We start from the raw sequence: 20,961 nt of genomic DNA, 5'->3' as shown, positions 1-20,961 counted from the left end.
AATTTACTTTTTGAATTTACGTTTTGTAAGACAGGCAGAAAAAAAATAGTAAAGCGCTTTATTATTTTACTTTTTATTCAGATCTCCAATTACAGTTATTTACTTGCAGTCCTTTACAAAAAATGATTTTAATGGTTGAATGTTACGCTTGATTCCTTTATGGCATCTGAATGTGCCGACTCAAATTTGGCATAAAAATCAATTTAACACTTCACTCCTGTTCAAAATGGTAAAACGTTGAGAACCCTCTAAAAACGAAAATGTCCTCATTAAAGCGCTTTATTATGATTTTGGTAATCACCAATCTTGTTAGTTTAGGGCACAAACCTTTCATTGGGTCTAATTTTGTTAAGCACTGTATATTAGCTCACTAGAGTTTTACAGACTCATTTTTTTTATTTATTTTTTTGATGGATTGGCTTCAAAGCTAGGATAAGCCAGGATATTTTTTATATAACGTCCATTGTGTTCGACTGAAGAAATTAAGTCATGCACACCTACGATGGCATTAAGGTGAGTAAATTATGGGCTAATTTTTTTTTTCATTTACTTTTTTTGTAAATTATTCCTTTAATAATGTTTCAATAATGAAATCTGACGTTCTGAACACTTGCACTTGATAAGTGATCTATAAAAGCTACAGTTTTAATAATTTCTTTTTCATTTTACTTTTTTGTTTTAATTTTTAAAACTTTATTTCCATGTTTTAAAAGTATTACCCAAACCCCGGATTACAATGTGGCCTTTGATTTATAGACCGCTCTGTATAAGCCAAGCTTTTACAGCACATGCATGCATAATTTTCATATACAGATGGGGTCACTGCCACTGTTCCAGGAAATATGGAAAGGGCGAGAGAAGCCAATGTGTTTTATCTGACATCATGACCTGACTGGCTTTGGAGAGGGCCAGAGACCTGGCCATTCCAGCTGTGCACCGACCCATAACTGAACCCTCTGGGCTGCTTTTCTGCATGACCACCAACACATTTCTCTCACATCAACCCGGGGCACTCTGACTGCAACAACAACACAGTACAACACAGCCCTACACACAAACCTGAGACCTGTCCAGATCATGTGTGGAAACACTGTCCACATTACTCCCAGCTCTTATATAAAAACAGCTATTCCATTTCAGTAGAGATGTCTTACGGTATATATATATACGAGTTTGGTATTATTATTTAAAGTATATGGCATTATGATATGAAATATGCCACTCGGTTTCATTATATTATAAGACCTTGCATTTTATTATTATTATTACTGGACATCATTGGTTCTGAAAGAAGGGTGAATTTAAATAATCATTATCATGTTCATATCATGTCATACATTTTGGATATTGCTGTTTATTGACATCAGTGCTATCTAATGCTAATATGCATGACATTTAAACCAAAAAATAATTGCTAAACTATTAAACTTAATAAAGCTCCATGACCTGTATGTACATTCTGTTATGAGCCATATACACTGAAATCAACCTGTTCTCACGAATTTCCGTGGCATAGTCATGGAATTTTCTGCTCATTTTTTCGTGGCATTCTCACGGATCTCTGCATTTTTCCAAGGCCCTGCCACGGACTTTCTTTTCCGTGGCATTCTCACGGATTGGTTACTCAACTGTTTTATCCTATTTTCTTACCATTGTCGCTTCGGTTTAGGGTTAGATTTACATAAAATGACATCCCTACCCAAACCCAACCCTAAACCTGACACCAGGTGACAATTGTTTAAAGTTAAGAAAATATAAAAGAATACATCAGAAAAAATAGTATAAACCAATAGTTAAAGTGACACACTAACGCAAACACCAAATCTAACTCTAAACCGAAGTGACAATGGTTTAAAAATAGGAAAAAGCAGTTGAGTAAACAATTTGTGAGACTGCCACGGAAAAAGACACGAAAAATGCGGAGATCCGTGAGGAAAAATGAACAAAATAATTCCGTGACTATCCCACGGACTGGATTTAACGTTGGGTCATGCAAATTTTTCGCTCGAGTTGTATTTTTTTTTACTTGCGTGGAAGTGGCAATTGAGCCAAACAGCGTGTGTTCGCTGCAATCGTGCCACCCAATTCGCGTCATTTAGGTAAATACCACATGTTTTTGTGGTAATTGCGCCACCCAATTTACGTCATTTGCATCGCCCAGTGAGAGTTTGCATCTATTTGCGACTTTGCATTGACTTTGTTTGTAATCTACTCACACAAATTGTTGAATTTGTGTTTGGTGTGTATGCCCCATTATGCTGCGTACACACCAAATGCAAAGGATCGTGTTCCTCGCTCTAGATTACTCGCGGATTCAACTTCGTGTCATGCACTTTTTTTATCACTTGAATTTTCAACTTGCGCGAAAACATGTTTTAGGTAAATAGCACAGTTTTGTGGCAATTGCGCTACCCAATTCACCGCCCAAATCGCATCATTTGCATCGCCCCATGTGAGTTTGCGTCTGTTTGCGTCTTTGCATTGACTTTGTATATAATCTGCTCTTGCAAATCGTTGTATTTGTGTTTGGTGTGTATGCCCCATTATGCTGCATACACACCAAATGCGAAGGATCGTGTTCCTCGCTCTAGATTACTCGCGGGATTCAACTTCGTGTCATGCACATTTTTTATCACTTGAATCGAATATTTTCAACTTGCGCGAAAAATGTTTAAGGTAAATAGCACATGTTTTGTGGCAATTGCGCCACCCAATTCACGCCATTTGCATCGCCCTGCGTGGGTTTGCATGTATTTGCGTCTTTCTATTGACTTTGTATTTAATCTACTTGTGCAAATTGGTGAATTTGTGTTTGGTGTGTACGCCCCATTATGCTGCGTACACACCAGATGCGAAGGATCGTGTTCCTTGGTCTAGATTACTCATGGGATTTAACTTCATGTCATGCACATTTTTATCACTTGAATAGAATATTTTCAACTTGCGCAAAAACATGTTTAAGGTAAATAGCGCATGTTTTGTGGCAATTGCGCCACCCAAGTCATGCCATTTGCATCGCCCTGTGTGAGTTTGCATCTATTCGTGTCTTTCCATTGACTGTATATAATCTGCTCGTGCAAATTGTTGAATTGAATTTGTGTTTGGTGTGTACACCCCATTATGCCGCGTACACACCAGATGCAAGGATCGTGTTCCTCGCTCTAGATTACTCGCAGGATTTAATTTCGTGTGATGTGAATCTTCGCTTGAATTGAATATTTTCAACTTCCCCCGAAGACAAGGTAAAATAGCGCATGTTTTCGTGGCAATTGAGAGGCCCAATTTGCATCATTTGCATCACACTCAAATGTTTATGTGTAAACAACTTGAATTATTACGTTTTTTCAATTCTTTTACTTTTTAGAAGTTGCTATAAGTTAATAAAATGTTGTAATAACTTAAGCCCATTTAACTTTTTTATTTTATTTATACCAACACCTCACTAGTCAGGAAAGTTAAAATGACTTGTTTTAACTTAAAATTGTAAATGCAACAAGGAAAATTTACAGTTCAGGCTTGGAATATGACTTCTTTGTGTAAGTCTTCAGCCCATCGTCAGCTGCTAACAACACGTTTCCCTGAATCAAAAGTCCCCTTTATATTGTAGATTTTAGGGGACATGCATGTTTTATAGAAAGAGATTTAGTCAAAGAAAATCCCTGAATGCATACGAACAATTAAATTATAAATAAATAAATACCAACATATCAATAAATAAATATTATTTTAATTGAAATTCTATGTTAAAATGGGTTGCAGTATATACAGTAACAGTTCTATACGGCTCATAAAATAGACATCTTACCCTGGACTAAGACAAGTTTTTGCTATATCTCATGCAGTTCTGTATTTTGTTCCATATCAGCTTCCCGTGTGATAAGGACCGGTGGCTAAAACTTGATTCAGGAGAAAAGCAGCAGGTCAGCAAAGACATTAAATATCTCATTAAACCGAACCTCCATTATAACTCCACATAATGACACGTCTTGAAACTTTACTGTGGCCAGGACTCCTTATCCAAAGAAACTCTCTCTCTGTCAGCTTCATTCTGCGTAATCATGCCTGCTTGCTATGTCGCCCATCTGTGCACACACAGTCATGAGCCAAATAGTAATAAGAAAAATACCATAGGTCAAACATGCTGGGTATCAGCCACGGTCAACAAAAGTCAACAATAATAATGTGAAGCAAGCATCAAAATTCAATGAAAAATGAATGACACAATAAGCAGTACTCATGGCCCGTGTCTCATCTTTAAAGAGGCCGATGATAAAAAATAGACATCACTCGGCGTGATCCGACTCCCAGGGTAGACTCCAGCAGGATGAGCATTTCAGGTTCAAGTATAACATCTCTGTTTGAGCTGCTGGGTGCTATTTCGCACAGATCGATTGGCTCTTAAAATCGACTAGCGTAATAGGCACCGCTGCCCGACTCATCAGGAAAGTGATATATTTTTTCATTTCAGTCGCTTGTCCCCCTGTGGGACTCAAAATTAAATGGCAAAGTAGTCTGCTAACGGGACTACCAAACAGATGCCCTGATAACAACTATTGACTTTGCGCTGTCCAAAAATGGTTGTCCTAACTTGCTTAAGTTATCCATGGATTAGTTATTTTTTGGTTTCCAAACCTAATGGTGCTATCTAAAACTTCTGTGTTTGTCTGTCTGTTTTAACAAGAGCAAATATGGCAACAGTTGCTCAACCGTCACCTGAAATGATCTAGTGGAGGACTGTGAGGGCATTTCACAAACATTGCCTCTTAGATTTTGAGACCTTAGTCTGGTTTTACAGACAGGGTCGCCAGGCAGTTTTTTTTTAGCTTGGTTAGTCATAGATACAGATTGCTGAGAGCAACAGAGAGACGATTTGTGGTAAACATGATTTATGCCGGATCAGCTCCCATCAGCCTCGGTGAATTAAACCCATGACCTTCCTGTTGAGCTACGGGATCTTCTCTGAGCCGGTCAACACCATTACCTGTGCATTCAGATGTGTATGTAATGACTGTATCTGTATTGTGATTGGTCGTCACACGTCATAACTTCACACTTCAGTACCGTTCGTTGTTTGAGTGGCACGCGCACGGTTATGTAACGGCATTTGATATGCATGGTGTCTACTGCAGGTGACTTGTTTCTTAATCTTCCTTGGCTGTGCAGCTGACAACTAAGATAATCTTTGTGCTGTAATGACAATTAAAACCTGATAATACAGCTCATTCGTCTTGTTCTCATGCTCTCTCGCTGATGCAGAACCCAAGCCACGCACAAGCCTCCCCTTTTCATTTGGTGGAGATCATGATGGATATATTCACAGTAACATTCCCACTTCATTTAACATGCACTCGCTTTGTGCTTATAAACATTCATCTCTGTTGGTTTTTTTTTTACGCATCTAAGCAAAACATTTGGACGGTAATTACAGCTGTTGTTTTAACCAACAATATAAGTTATACTCCCTGTATTTTTATGGCCACGCTCTTGCATACAGTACACTTTCAGCATATATTTTTTTCGGCATTTATAATGTATGAGTAGTTTTGTCATCAGTATCAGTACCGCTATGCTGAGTTCAGCAAAAGGTTTTATTTCATTGCTTTTTTATATATGCAGTTTAAGGAATCCCCATAGGAGGCTCTGTGAAGATAAAGAGCTGGATGCAATAGAGAGAGAAAAGATTAAAAATGAGCAGGTCGGTTATCGTGTCAACACAGGGTGACCTGTGTGTGTGTATATATGTGACAGAATGGGGACTGATGGATCATTCGTCTGTTGGCCTTGATTAGTCATTTTAGAGGTCAGGACGGACCGGACCCTTGTGACTTTTCTTCTTAATTAATCTTCTGGCTGGTCACTGCGGAGACTTGTGACACCAGCAACAAAGACAAGTTTAAATAATGCTGGCCTCTGCTCTGCCCTGTATGCATGATACATTTTTAATAGGATTGTTAAATAGTTTAAGTATGTATTTAACAATTTGTGACCCTGGACCACAAAGCCAGTCATAGCAGGGTAAATTTTCTATTTGTACATATACAGTATCAAATTACCTACAGCACATATATCAAAACTTTTATTTTTGCGAGTGGATGCAGTTGCTAATGACTTAATTTGGGCAACTTTAAAGCAACACCAAAGAGTTTTTTTTACCTTAAAATAACGTTTCCAAAAAAGTTTCAGTTGCTCATCCACTCGAAACAGGGTGAACGGCACTTTCACATTTGCTTTGCAGCCCTCTATCGGCCAAAACCGCACTAAAGAAGTTTCCAACCGGCGGGTCCCGGTCCTGTAGTTTGAGTAAAAACTTCAAAAACTTGCTTTACGACAGTCCTACAATCCAATCAGAGCCAGCTTTGCTGCAGTAGGTTAAATTATTTACAACAGTGGTAATGGACAAGTCCGGTTCCAACCTGTAGGGGGAGCAAAGAGCAAAAACTCTTTAGTGTTGCTTTAAAAGGGATTTATAGATTTAGATTTTTACACACCCTTAAGTTCCAGATTTTCAAATACATTGGCCTATCCAAACAAACAATACATCACTGGAATGCTTATTTATGCAACATTCAGATTTTATAAATCTATATCTTAAACCTAAACAAAATCAAATCCTAAATTCAATTTTATATATATATATATATAGAGGAAAAATGAGGTATGGTTCACACACAGCAGCTAAATGTTTAATGGTAGTAGTTTAATGGTAAGAGAGTCAGGTACAGGCCCGGCGCCACGGGGGCAAAGGGGGGCGTGGCCTCCCAGAAATATTTTGTGCCCTCCCAGTTTTCTTATCTGACATAAATTTAAGTGGAGAGCTAAATTTAGTCATATACTTTGAAATAACGATTGCGGTTATAACGTGTATAACTGAATTCATCCAATGACTGCAACTACCTAATCTTGACTAAAAATGGTCCAAAAAATGGCTTTGTCGGGCAAATAAAAAACGAGCCTACACCAAAGATGAAAGAAATGCAGTTTAAAATTTTGAATGGGATTTATCAAACTAATGATTTCTTAAAACAAAGATTCAAATTGGATGTAGGAAACTGTAGCTTTTGTGAAAAGGAACCAGAAGATTTAGATCATCTGTTTGGTGTGTGTGAAATCGTACAGAAGTTTTGGCTGGACCTTATACAATTACTTGTGTCCAAAGGAATTCAGATAATGAATCTAACAATGAATGATATAAAATTTGGAATTTTTCTCAATGATATGACTTTGGCATTAACAACCTCATCCTGATAAGTAAATATTTCATACATAAATGCAGTTTTTTGAAAGTAAGTCCTAAAATAACACATTGGAGGAATGAGTTAAATCTCTTTTATAAGTCTTTAAAATTGTGTAATAATAAGAACGCTGTGAAACTGGCGTCTTTTATAAACATTCTAATTGATTGATTGCCCTAATATATATATTTTTTTTTAATGTAATTTTTTTATTTATTATTTATTTATTTATTTTCTCTTCATTGCCTTATTTCTATGCCCCGTGTTCTTCTACCCTTTATGTATGTATTTTTACAAATGTTAGTTTTGGAACAAAAGTTTATATTGTACCTATTTTGATGTTTCAGCCTAAAACAGCCTTAAACATTTGTTTCTTAAATGCAACTCACACAAGCTAGTGATGTCGCTATATCATCTTCAAAGTGATTTTGTAGATAAATCAGATATTATTAATACAGCTGAACAACAGGCTAACAACTTCAGGAGGGCAAAGAGACGAGGATAGTTTGCTATTTGGGGAGTCCAGTCAGAACTGGGAACAATCCAAAGATAAGAGCAGGAGTCAGATGGGCAGCAGAGAGATTAAAAAGCCATTCAGGACCACAGACAGCCCAGAGAGTTACAAACCAAGCACCATCAATCAATGCCGAAAGGAGATAAATATGCAGATCGAAGATACATAAAATGTACGTAAAAGTTGGTTTCATTGTTTTTCAAAGTATTGCTCATTGCTGTTCACAAAGCAACGGTTTTATTTTTTATTTTTCTCTCATTTTTATGTGACCGTACCGTAGAATTATAATAATCCAAATTATATTTTCTACACAATATAACGCCTCCCATTATCAAAAAGCAGGGCCACAAACATTTAACTTACCATTAAAAAAGTTGTAACCTTCTAGATGCTGTGCTTCTGTTTATTCAATGTATTTATTTTGTAATTAAGTTCTGTTCTTGTATGTTTTTGTATAGTTTTGTCATTTACTTTTTACTGGACCTATAATACTTACTTTTATTTGATATTATCTATATTAGTTATGTTTTTAATTTCGTTTAAGCTTTGATTTTTTTCCAGTTAATTCAGTGCTTCAATTTAAACTTAATCACTTTGTTTTCGAGACGGCCGCTAGCCTGGACGGCAGTCCTGATGTTCCAAAGTAAGATTTATTTTTGCAGTTCACTTTTGTGTCACTTTTGTGTTCCCATGATGATGATATGACAGCAGCATTGCTAGCTCATGTTATTTGCATTTACGAATGTTTAAAACATCGCAGGCTGAAACATCAATCAAGGAAACGGCTGGTCGTTGAATTCCACTGTGCCGTTTTTCATTTGCAATTAGGTAAGAGATAGCAAAGTTAATTCATGATTATCAGGCTTATTAAGATTGTTAGGCGATTTAATAGTGAAAGTCGAATGTGTATGGGCATACAGGCAATAATATATGTAGCCGTAATAAATAAATGAAAAGGAACAGGGAAATCAGTCACAATAAGGTATGAGTCAGGCATGTAACCTGAAGGTCATCGGTTTGATTTCAATGACCGGAAGGAAGCAACTGAGGTACCCTTGATCAAGGAAAATGGGGTGCTGCCATTATGTCCACTGCTCCGGGTGTTCGCGACTTGCAGTGCGTGTTTACACTACTCACTAGGATGCGTTAAATGCAGAGGTTACATTTTAAAAATATGGTACCATATTTGACAATCAGGTTACTTTTATTACATTACAGGAGGTCAAGACTCCAACTTTGTTACATCACCACCTTACTGCAGGAAGGTGCATAAAGCTGGGCAACTTTTACTTATCACTCATGTTGTCTCAAATTGCAAACTCTAAAAACTGCCTTCATGTGAACACACATTGAGACTGTTCTTCCACTATAGCAGCACACATTTAATTTACTCTCACCTAAAGGATTATTAGGAACATCATACTAATACTGTGTTTGACCCCCTTTCGCCTCCAGAACTGCCTTAATTCTACGTGGCATTGATTCAACAAGGTGTTGAAAGCATTCTTAAGAAATGTTGGCCCATATTGATAGGATAGCATCTTGCAGTTGATGGAGATTTGTGGGATGCACATCCAGGGCACGAAGCTCCCGTTCCACCACATCCCAAAGATGCTCTATTGGGTTGAGATGTGGTGACTGTGGGATCCATTTTAGTACAGTGAACTCATTGTCATGTTCAAGATCTGGAATGATTCAAGCTTTGTCACATGGTGCATTATCCTGCTCAATGTAGCCATCCGAGGATGGGTGGTCTAAAGGGATGGACATGGTCAGAAACAATGCTCAGGTAGGCCGTGGCATTTAAACGATGCCCAATTGGCACTAAGGGGCCTAAAGTGTGCCAAGAAAACATCCCGCACACCATTACACCACCACCACCAGCAGCCTGCACAGTGGTAAGAAGGCATGATGGATCCATGTTCTCATTCTGTTTACGCCAAATTCTGACTCTACCATCTGAATGTCTCAACAGAAATCGAGACTCATCAGACCAGGCAACATTCTTTCAGTCTTCAACTGTCCAATTTTGGTGAGCTCATGCAAATTGTAGCCTCTTTTTCCTATTTGTAGTGGAGATGAGCGGTACTCGGTGGGGTCTTCTGCTGTTGTTGCCCATCCGCCTCAAGGTTTTGCGTGTTGTGGCTTCACAAATGCTTTGCTGCATACCTCGGTTGTAACGAGTGTTTTTTTTCAGTCAAAGTTGCTCTTCTATCAATTTGAATCAGTCGGCTCACTCTCCTCTGACCCCTAGCATCAACAGGGCATTTTCGCCCACAGGACGGCCGCATACTGGATGTTTTTCCCTTTTCACACCATTCTTTGTAAACCCTCGAAATGGTTGTGCGTGAAAATCCCAGTAACTAAGCAGATTGTGAAATAGTCAGACCGGCCCGTCTGGCACCAACAACCATGCCACGCTCAAAATTGCTTAAATCACCTTTCTTTCCCATTCTGACATTCAGTTTGGAGTTCAGGAGATTGTCTTGACCAGGACCACACCCCTAAATGCATTGAATCAACTGCCATGTGATTGGTTGATTAGATAATTGCATTAATGAGAAATTGAACAGGTGTTCCTAATAATCCTTTAGGTGAGTGTACTTTGCTACATTACCACTGTAATTCAAATTTGCACTGGAATAAATTACATTTTTATTCACGTTTAACCTCCTAAGACTCGGTGTGTCCACATATGTGGACATCACATTTTTTGTTGTTTGCACCATAATACTTAATTCTGTGTAACTGAAACCTAATGTACAATGTAAAAACTGAAAAAAAGACAAACCAAAGCTCGGGTCTTAGGAGGTTAAAATATTTTTCCACCTTATCTGGGAAAGAAGAGGAAACGAAAATCCAATACCACACAGTGCAAGGATAAGAGGCATAATGCATATTTGAACAGTATTACGATTTGTGTTTTTTTTTTTTACTAAAAATAGTTCAGCCCTAGACAGAGAAATGAAATAAGGAAATGGCAGAGACGATCCCTGAGACAGTTTTAATGTACAATCTAATACTCCAGATAGATTTCTGTCTAGCAGGCCTATATCCCACTTGAGCTTGTGTTTCGCTTTCTTTCAGACGTCTTTTACACACCCCCTTGATCATCCATCAATTAAATGGGGTGAAAGTTTTGAGCTGTGTTTGAAGGTCGTCACGGACGCCAAAAAGTAGCAATGATAGTGGGAGTGAATGGCGCCGTTAGCGTGTAATCCGCTGGTGAAAGAGGCGCCAGCTGCTCGCCGCACGCAGACAGATAAGACCCGGGAAACATCACCTGACTGCCACAGAAACCCTGTTGCTTAGATTGTCCTCTAACTCTAAGGGATACACAGCACTGCAAACATTTGATTATGGCATTATGTTGCTGTGGGGCTGCTCGGTTAAACTGACTGCTAACAAAACCCTATGCTTTATGTTTCTATATAGATAGAAGCAGACAAATAGCTTTGTGCATAGCACATTTTGCAGGTACCGCTTCATAAAGTTGTTTTTTCTATTTTATTTTACATGCATGCATTTGGCAAATGCTTTCATTCAAAGTGACTTACAGTACAGTACATTGCAGTTTATTCAAGCTATATGTATAGTTTTCCCAGTATGTGTGTTCCCTATGACTTTAACACTCCTAAATCAAAATCCTCAATTCAAGCATGTCACCCTCCCACTTTTCTAACATGCAATTACCCTGGTTGTTGACAACAGTGTCCCATGTTGCACATATTGTGACTCTGCACAAAGGCTTAGAAAGCAAGACCCAGTATTGTGCATTTATCCAGCTAACCATCTGAAAACAAAGCCCTGGGCCATTTTTTATGGAATGCGGGTCAGAATCTATTGCAAATTGCTTCATATTCAAGCCCTTTGGTCCAGCGGGTCAGCTAAGATTGCACAGCGAGGTCCAGGAGGGCATTACCAGCTACAGCATGCCAACAGATGAATTAGTTTGGCTCTCACACCTCACAAACAAGATGTCACTACTCTTTGCGCCTGCAGGCAGGGCCAATCACAGGTAAATAAACCCAGCCATTCTCACCTGTACCACACCAGGAGCTTTTATTAAGAGACTGAAGGGCATGTCAGTCAGGACCGGCAGCTAGCCGCGTGCTTAAACTAGTGAAATAAATCGAACACAGGAAGATTGAAAGGCTGGACAAAAGAGGAGAGGGATGGAATGGGACTGAGTGTAGTATTTACAGGTAAAAGGTACGTGTCTTTACATGCTTTATACTGTGAACTTTAATATAGTGCCAGTGTCACACTGCTGTTGCATATACTGTATATGTGTTTAGTAGGGATGCACCGATAGGATTTTTTTGGGCCGATACCGATTTAAACAGACAACTTCTGGCCGATGCCGATACCGATATTAAACACTTGTATACAATACTATATAGTTGGTCTATTAACTAGTTTATTTCTGCATCAAATTTATGCAAGACAGCATGACAACCTTCAAAGGTGGTTTTTGCTATTCAGCATTTATTTTAGTAACAACATTAACATTTTTTTTTACATAAAATGGATTTCTTTATGCAGTTAATTAATAAACAATCGGTATCTGCCTTTCTCGTGCTATTGCCGATATGCCGATGGTTTCAAATTCATCAAAAAACGGCCGATAAATATCGGTGGCCGATACATCGGTGCATCACTAGTGTTTAGAAAGGTCACACTAAATAATAACCTTTACTATTAATTTAATTTTCTTTTGAAAATCGTATAAAAAAGGTGTACACATTTTCTGTTTGTATCTTAATAAAGAGATCGACAAATAAATATGGATGGTCACAGTGTTGCCAGCTTGGCAACTTTGTCGCTAGATTTAGTGACTTTTCAGAACCCCTCAGCGACTTATTTTTAAAAAAGCGACTAGCGACAAATCTAGCGACTTTTTCTGCCGTTGTTGGAGACTTTTGGAGACTTTGACGTGAAAGCACGTGTCGTTTACGCTTCTCAACGAGCAGCTGCCGCCGCTTCCGAAGGCTCCACCCCATTCCAAAGCACTCACAGGTGGCCTAATCCTCGCGCAGCAGGCCGGTTCTATCCCAGCTACAGTCAGGGCAGGAGATGTTGTTCAACTACCTGCGTCCAGACGGCATAATCATTGTACCAACAAAATAAATGTATTTGAGTGAGCTAAGCAGCAACAGATTCAGAACAGACAAACTGTTATGGAGCTGATCAACGCGTTAATAAGCTATGTACCTAACAACATTTCCCATCATTTATCAGCGTATCCTCATATGTTTTGAAACTGGACTGTTTGGACATTTAAATATGAACACACACATGTTTCGTTTTATAAGAACAGAAGCAGATAAACGAACAAGAAAAGATTTTTAGGCATTCATGTGTATTAAAATTACATTTGTGAAAGTTCAGAGAGAAAGGGAAACGTGAAACAGCCAATGTAGTAAGAATGCAAATACGGCGTGATGACGTCACTGATGTGCTAATGAGGCAATGACGTAATCTAGAGACGTTAAGCGACTTTCCAAGCAAGCTTTAGCTACTTTCCATTGAAAATAGTTGGCAACACTGGATGGTCATTAAAACCTTGCTAAAACAACAAAGCTGGTGGTGGCCTAAAGCCCAGAGTATAGTCTGTTTTTTTACATCTGCATGATCATATGCCCACCATCGAAAGCACAGCCTTACAAAATGTAAATGTTTTTTTAGACTCGTACGTGTACACAGACGTTAGACGCATTGCGATTCATTTCCTGGGCCACACTACATACGCAACCCAATCTCACGGAAATTCGTGTCATAGGCACAAAACATTTGATTTATGTTTTTGTGTTATTGACACGATTTTCCGCTGTTTTTCGTGCCTCTGGAGCACTAATGTGTTTTTCGTGACAAACAGCACTAATTTCTATAAATGTTTTTTCTTTATTGTGTCTTTTTTGTTTGTTTTGTTTTCTCATCATTTTTTCCTATATTTTTACCATTGTGGCTTGGACTTTGGGTTAGAATTGCTTTTTGCGACTTCCTAACCCAAACCCCAACTCCAGACGAGAATAGTTTTAAAAGCGGAAAAAAACATGTAGAAACCAATGCAAACCCCGAATCTAACCCTAACCCCAAGCGACAATGATTTAAAAATAGAAAAAAAAAGGATAAGAAAAAATATAAAGTGAGACGATAAAGAAAGTTGTGGCAGAGACACGAAAAAACATTTATAGAAATTCGTGCTGGGGGCACGAAAAATACATTCGTGCTCCAGAGAGGCACAGAAAAGAGCGTAAAATTTTGTCAAGAACACGAAAACGTGAATCAAATTTTTCATGACAATAACACGACTTGCCGTGAGATAGGGTAGACATACCCACAAGTGCTAACTACGCATACAATGTATGCAGGGTTTCAGGCTTTGCGCATTGAAAATTGTGTCACGTGCACTTTACGTATGCAAAACAAAATTGACCATGTGACTTTTGCACAGTTCTGTATATATATATATATATATAAGTCTTTATTACAATGTGTTTGATGTGTTGATATGTTCTATTATAATTTATAATTAATTTCAATTAAATTCAAATGCATTTCCGTAGCCCTGTCACAATTGGGCATTGTAGCAAAGTAACTTACACAGTAAATACAAAGTAGGCAAATTTGTATTAAAAATATTGAATTTATGATATTTATGGCTATATTTTTTATTTATATTTATATATTAAGTCTTTAAGCATCACTCTTACACGTTTTTGCATGATTCCATTAACTATTTCCCCGCCAGCGTTTTTAAAAAAAGTTGCCAGAAAGGAGACAGAGTAATGTCGCCAATTATTACACTGTAAAAAAAATACTTTGCTGCCTTAAAATTTTTTGTTAAATCAACTCAGATTTACAAGTCATGTCAAAAGAGATGAGTTGTCACGACATATAAAATATAGTTGAGTTCACCTGTAGTTATAACAACTCATCTTTAGTTAAAATAAATAATAGTAAGTTGAAATGACTTGTAAATCTGAGTTTGATTAAAAAAAAAATGTTAAGGCAGCAAAGTATTTTTTACAGTGTATATATAGGGATGATTAGTAGGCCAGCATTTTTCATGATTTTCACAAAAGTTTAATGCCTTCCAGAAAATGTTCTTCTTTAAATATATAAACACCAATTTATCAGATGAAAGAACAGACCCTCTGCTTTCAAACAAAAACCGTTTCATCCTACCTTCATTAGTTCTCTTGTAATCACCACTCAAACATGGGTAGTTTTCTTCAAAAACACCCAATTTTGAGCAAAAAGCTGAGATAATTCCATTTTTGCGAAAGAATTTTGATAGAGATCAGATGAAGAGAGATCTTTAAAACATACACGGAGTTCTTTCTCTTTCACTTGAGGCGATACTTCCGTGTTGTATAAGTTGCGGAAGTGCGCCACCTGGTGGATAATAGCGGTGTTGCGTAAAGACGGAAAATCTCGTCATTGGCGGGGAAGCGTTTTCTCTTAATTGACGAGATATCTCGTCAATGGCGGCGAAAGAGTTCAAAGTTGTAGTACCGCTTCCTTAATTTGGCATTTAATTTTATCAAACACTTTTTCCACATTAGTATCTTCTGAGCTCAGTGCTTTAGATTGGCATTTAAAATCTGATTCATGGAGCATCTATTTCATTAACTTTGTTTATTTTATAGCTCTACACTTTAAACTGTATGCCCATATTAGACTTATTTGCGTCAGTTTTAATTTCTCAAAAATGATTTTAGATACTGCTTGATACAAAACTAATACTAATACAGTTAAACACAACTAAAGTCTCCCGAGCCATAAAAGAGAAACATAAGCAATACATTTATTTCTGTATAAAGTGGCATCTCCACAAGAGAATCTACATACAGTTATGTCAGTGGAGCGACTGCTGTGTGATTATCATCTCTTGATAAACTGCGTGAGAAGTAAATCAGCATGCGGCATCTGTCTTGTAAGATTATCTTGTCACGGGATTTGGTTGTGTGTTCAAATTAATCATTCGACTAACACAATGCAACATGTTTAAATTGCTTGACTTTGGTGCTAAAAACCGTCTGATGATTGATTGAAAGCTCGTGTGACTCACACGGTTCTTGAATTTGGGAACATGCAGAGCAATTCATTACATATGAATATGACGTTTCCAAACGTCTTCTCTTCCACTTTCTTGTCAAAAACATGAGAAAAAGGAAGAGGTGCTCATTATCTTCTCACTAAATCGTGTAGATTGTGTTTTTCGAAACCATGCAGACACCATAATGCAATTTGTTATGTCACCCCCTCCCTTTTGAGTTCTGGTAAGGTCTTCTGTTACAGACTTCTAGCCCCATCTAGTGTTTGATCTGATAGGGATGGGACTTCTTTTGAGAGATTTCTAAGCTTGGAAATATCAATGGGTGGTATAGTACCAAGGAATTTACAAATGCTCACTTTTGTCACAGCTAAGAATTGGCAGGTGGTCATGAATGGAAATTCTTCAAACCAATAAGAATATCAAAGGGTTGTTTTACTAAGAGGTGCACTGAGCATACAGACACGGTTTTCTGTGCTTTTTCATGCAAATCAAGTAGCTAACATGAAAGTAATCTAATGAGATGTATTCCTTGAGCTCCTACTCCAATTTGGCCTGCGATGCATCATTCCGCTTCCATAACCGTCAAAATCCAAAGCTGTAGAGAAAATATGTCAAAGGAAATTGGCATGCTGTAGGGTGTTTGTGTTTGTATCTCTCTCTTTCTCTCTCTCACTATCTTTATTTTGCATCTTGTTTGTTTCACTCTCTCACTCTAATTAAAGCCCCAGCTATATGCGTAATATACTTGTAATGCTTCCTTAATCTACATCTGGCAACTCATTTGATGAAGCACTTTTCCCATATTAGTATTTTTCCAAACAGCTACAGGCTTCAGATTGGCATCCAAAATCTGATTTACACTTAATTCATTAACTTCGCTTTTTCTTTAAAGCATTTTTTCTTTCTTGGCACATCTAATAAAATGATTTTCTAGATACAATTTTGGGTAATTTAGACATCCATGGGGAATTAGATAAACATATTTTTTTATAAATGAGCTAGATTCAGTGCAGGCACATCCACAGGGTGGTTAGGAAAGGATAAGAGCTTCATATTACGTCCTATGCTTTTAAATCAGATTTCTGTACATCCCGAAAGGTCAACTGCATGATCTCTTGCATTATTATAATAGTGGTGGTGCTCTACTGATTCAATAAAGAATTTAAAATTTAAATTGAATGTAAAATTGGGTAACAAAGATTTTAAGAAAAGTAGAATTAAAATTCAACTGTTCGTAGTGTTTAGTACATCATTACTTGACATTACGATGTTCCTGAATTGGCAGAGCATTGCGTTAGCAGATCATAAAATGTTGTATGGGTCAGTTTTTGGAAATTAAGATTTATATATCAACTGAAAGCTGAATAGATAAGGTTTCCATTGATATATGTTATAGGATAGGATTGGATAATACTTGGCCGAGATACAACTATTTGAAAATCTGGAATCTGAGGCTGTAACAAAAACAACATAGAGAAAATCGCTTTTAAAGTTTGCCAAATTATAGCATATTATTAATGATGAATATTATATTTATTTATTTATTTATTTATATATTTATTTATTTATTTATTTATCTATTTATGGTATCAATTTACAACATATCTTCAACATTATGGGTCAGTTTTGACCCATAATGTATTTTTGGCAATTGCTACAAATATGCCGTGTTAGTTTTAATAATAATAATTCAATGAAATTTATGAATTTACTCAACAACCACCAATGTGCAGCCATATTGCACCAGAATGCCCACCACACACTAGCTTATTAGTGGAAAGGAGACAGAGTAATGTCGCCAATTATTACACTGTAAAAAATACTTTGCTGCCTTAACATTTTTTGTTAAATCAACTCAGATTTACAAATCATGTCAAAAGAGATGAGTTGTCACAACATATAAAATATTGTTGAGTTCACCTGTAGTTATAACAACTCATCTTTAGTCAAAATAAATAATAGTAAGTTGAAATGACTTGTAAATCTGAGTTTGATTCAACAAAAAATGTTTAGGCAGCAAAGTATTTTTTACAGTGTATATATGGGGATGATTAGTAGGCCAGTGGGCAAGTTTGTTCAAATGACATCCTTGGATTTTTAATGACCACAGAGAGTCAGGACCTTGGTTTAATGTCTTATCCGAAGGACAGATGCTTTTTGACTGTATAGTGTCCCCATCACTATACTGGGGTGGTAGGACCAACACAGACCACAGGGTGAGCACCCCCTGCTGGTCTCACTATAACACCTCTACCAGCAGCAACCTGGTTTTCCTAGGTGGTCTCCCATCCAAATACTGACCAGGCTCAACCCTACTTAGCTTTAGTGGGCAAGCTGTCTGGGCTACAGGGTGATATGGCTGCTTTTGACTGGTTTTGTGGTCCAGCGTCAGATACACTTACCTAAAGGATTATTAGGAACATCTGTTAAATTTCTCATTAATGAAATTATCTAATCAACCAATCACATGGCAGTTGCTTAAATGCATTTAGGGGTGTTGTCCTGGTGAAGAAAATCTCCTGAACTCCAAACTGAATGTCAGAATGGGAATGAAAGGTGATTTAAGCAATTACTGGTCTGAGTATTTCACAATCTGCTCAGTTACTGGGATATTCATGCACAACCATTTCTAGGGTTTACAAAGAATGGTGTAAAAAGGGAAAAACATCCAGTATGCAGCAGTCCTGTAGGCGAAAATGCCTTGTTGATGCTAGAGGTCAGAGGAGAATGGGCCGACTGATTCAAGCTGATAGAAGAGCAACTTTGACTGAAATAATCACTCGTTACGACCGAGGTATGCAGCAAAGCATTTGTGAGGCCACAACACGCACAACCTTGAGGCGGATGGGCTACACAGCAGAAGACCCCACCGGGTACCACTCATCTCCACTACAAATAGGAAAAAATAGGCGACAATTTGCACGACCTCACCAAAATTGGACAGTTGAAGACTGGAAAAATGCTACCTGGTCTGATGAGTCTCGATTTTTGTTGAGACATTCAGATAGTAGGGTCAGAATTTGGCATAAACAGAATGAGAACATGGATCCATCGTGCCTTGTTACCACTGTGCAGGCTGGTGGTGTAATGGTGTGGGGGATGTTTTCTTGGCACACTTTAGGCCCCTTAGTGCCAACTGGGCATCGTTTAAAAGCCACGGCCTACCTGAGCATTGTTTCTGACCATGTCCATCCCTTTATGACCACTATGTACCCATCCTCTGATGGCTACTTCCAGCAGGATGATGCACCATGTCACAAAGCTCGAATCATTTCAAATTGGTTTCTTGAACATGACAATGAGTTCACTGTACAGTCACTAGATCTCAACCCAAAAGAGCATCTTTGGGATGTGGTGGAATGGGAGCCTCGTGCCCTGGATGTGCATCCCACAAATCTCCATCAACTGCAAGATGTTATCCTATCAATATGGGCCAACATTTCTAAAGAATGCTTTCAGCACCTTGTAGAATCAATCCCACGTAGAATTAAGGCAGTTCTGAAGGCGAAAGGGGGTCAAACACAGTATTAGTATGGTGTTCCTAATAATCACTTAGGTGAGTGTATATTTTATGATCATTTTATGGACTTGGTGTGAGAATGCTCTAATTTTCTTCAAATTTTATCCAGTGCATCCCAACTTATATTTTTAGGAAGCTATTTGACCATTTATGGTGCTGTTTGGCGATATGTATGTATTTATTTATTTATTTGATGGCTATGCCAGTTGCTATGACCTTATCAAAGTAAGTTAGCATAATTAGTAAGGGGAAAAGCATGCATAAATAATCCAAATTCATAATGTTATTTAAGGTTTTTGCAACACTTCTGTGTAACCGGGTCTTTGAAGTTCTTCCTGTGTGGTGTGAACAATTTTTTTCAAGCTCCAAATTCATTTAAACATGTACCTTAAAGGTGATCAGATTTAGACGTTCTGTATGATATAAATTCAGTCTCTATACCAGACTCTGTTATATAAAAAAAAAGAAAGAGAGAACGAAGGCTTTGCCTCTTTAAAAAAAAGTAATTGAAGACTAAAAGCTGAAATGAAAACAACACTCCGGGTGGATTGATTGACATGTTTACAATCAAGGTTCTGTTGTCTTATAACAGTATGCCACAGATTATCTGTTTTTCATTTCCATACTCATCCCTCATGCTAAATGTTGTTATAAACCTTATCATATCTCATCTGATATTACAAAGCACTGAGGAAATAATGCATTATTGTGTTTTCTTGTATGTGTGTGGGGGGGTATAGGTGTCCCATTGACTCATGCATGTACAGAATATTGCATTCACACAAGCAGACATCAGTAAAGTAAAGCAACTACTCTGCAGAACTTTATAGCTATAAGTTAAAAGTTCCGGCATGATATTAAACATTTTCAGGCAATTTAAATGATAATAAACAAATGCAATCTTGGTTATGTGCAATGCCAATTACATAAAGTTATTTAGCACTTTATTATCACTAAATCCTGTTGAAATGTCTGTTTCAGGAAACTCTCCTTCAGATGAGTCAGAGGAGCGGGACAAAGAGCCACGCACACTCACTTACCCCGCATACATTGCCAGCCTGCTGGACTCGGGTGCCAAGCGCATGGCGGCGGGGGTGCGCATGGACTGTAACAGTCAGGGTCAATGCCCTCTGTCCTGCCACCTCTGCCACATGAGCCCTGGGCCTGCACGTCCTGCAGAACCTGTGCTACTCAACATCACTAAAGCCACGCCAATTTACGAGCTGGTCAACAGCAATGAAACCTACCAGGTGATAACCAAAATCATTTATATTGAAATATATTTGTAAAATCAAATATATGCAATAAATAAGTCGGTTCATTCACAGATTGATTGTCATTGGTTTATTGGCAGGAGTGTTTTAGTTGTAATCCGGGGTTAAGTTTCTTCTCTGTTACGCAGGCTCTGCAGGAAGCCATGATGAGCGTTTTGTGGTGTTCGGCTAAAGGTGATGTAATTGATGACTGGTGTCGATGTGACTCTAGTGCCTTTGGCGCCGATGGACTCCCCACTTGCGCTCCCCTTCCCCAACCTATGTGAGTTCATAAAAATTTACAGCTTTAATATCCTCCAAATTTTAAGGTCAAAGCACGGATCTTAATCAGATATTTGGTCATAAATGATCCCTGT

General features: G+C 37.9%; 1 protein-coding gene and 1 long non-coding RNA gene across 5 annotated transcripts in view; both read left to right on the top strand.

Moving 5' to 3' along the window:
• The window catches only part of astn1 (astrotactin 1), a 356,183-nt gene that overhangs the window by 303,697 nt on the left and 31,525 nt on the right, over nucleotides 1-20,961 (top strand). For all 4 annotated transcript variants that reach the window (XM_073874209.1, XM_073874213.1, XM_073874207.1 and 1 more), the window contains 2 exons: nucleotides 20,313-20,581; nucleotides 20,734-20,867. In XM_073874209.1, the coding sequence (XP_073730310.1) occupies nucleotides 20,313-20,581; nucleotides 20,734-20,867 (403 nt within the window). The remainder of the gene's footprint in view (nucleotides 1-20,312; nucleotides 20,582-20,733; nucleotides 20,868-20,961) is intronic.
• On the top strand, nucleotides 403-1,142 carry LOC129442011 (uncharacterized). Its single transcript, XR_008643747.2, has 2 exons — nucleotides 403-513; nucleotides 814-1,142. It is a non-coding gene; the product is annotated as an uncharacterized lncRNA (long non-coding RNA).

Source organism: Misgurnus anguillicaudatus, chromosome 2 (genome assembly GCF_027580225.2).
Source record: "Misgurnus anguillicaudatus chromosome 2, ASM2758022v2, whole genome shotgun sequence".
NCBI classification, from domain to species: Eukaryota; Metazoa; Chordata; class Actinopteri; order Cypriniformes; family Cobitidae; genus Misgurnus; species Misgurnus anguillicaudatus.
This window is presented reverse-complemented; position numbering and strand designations above follow the sequence as displayed.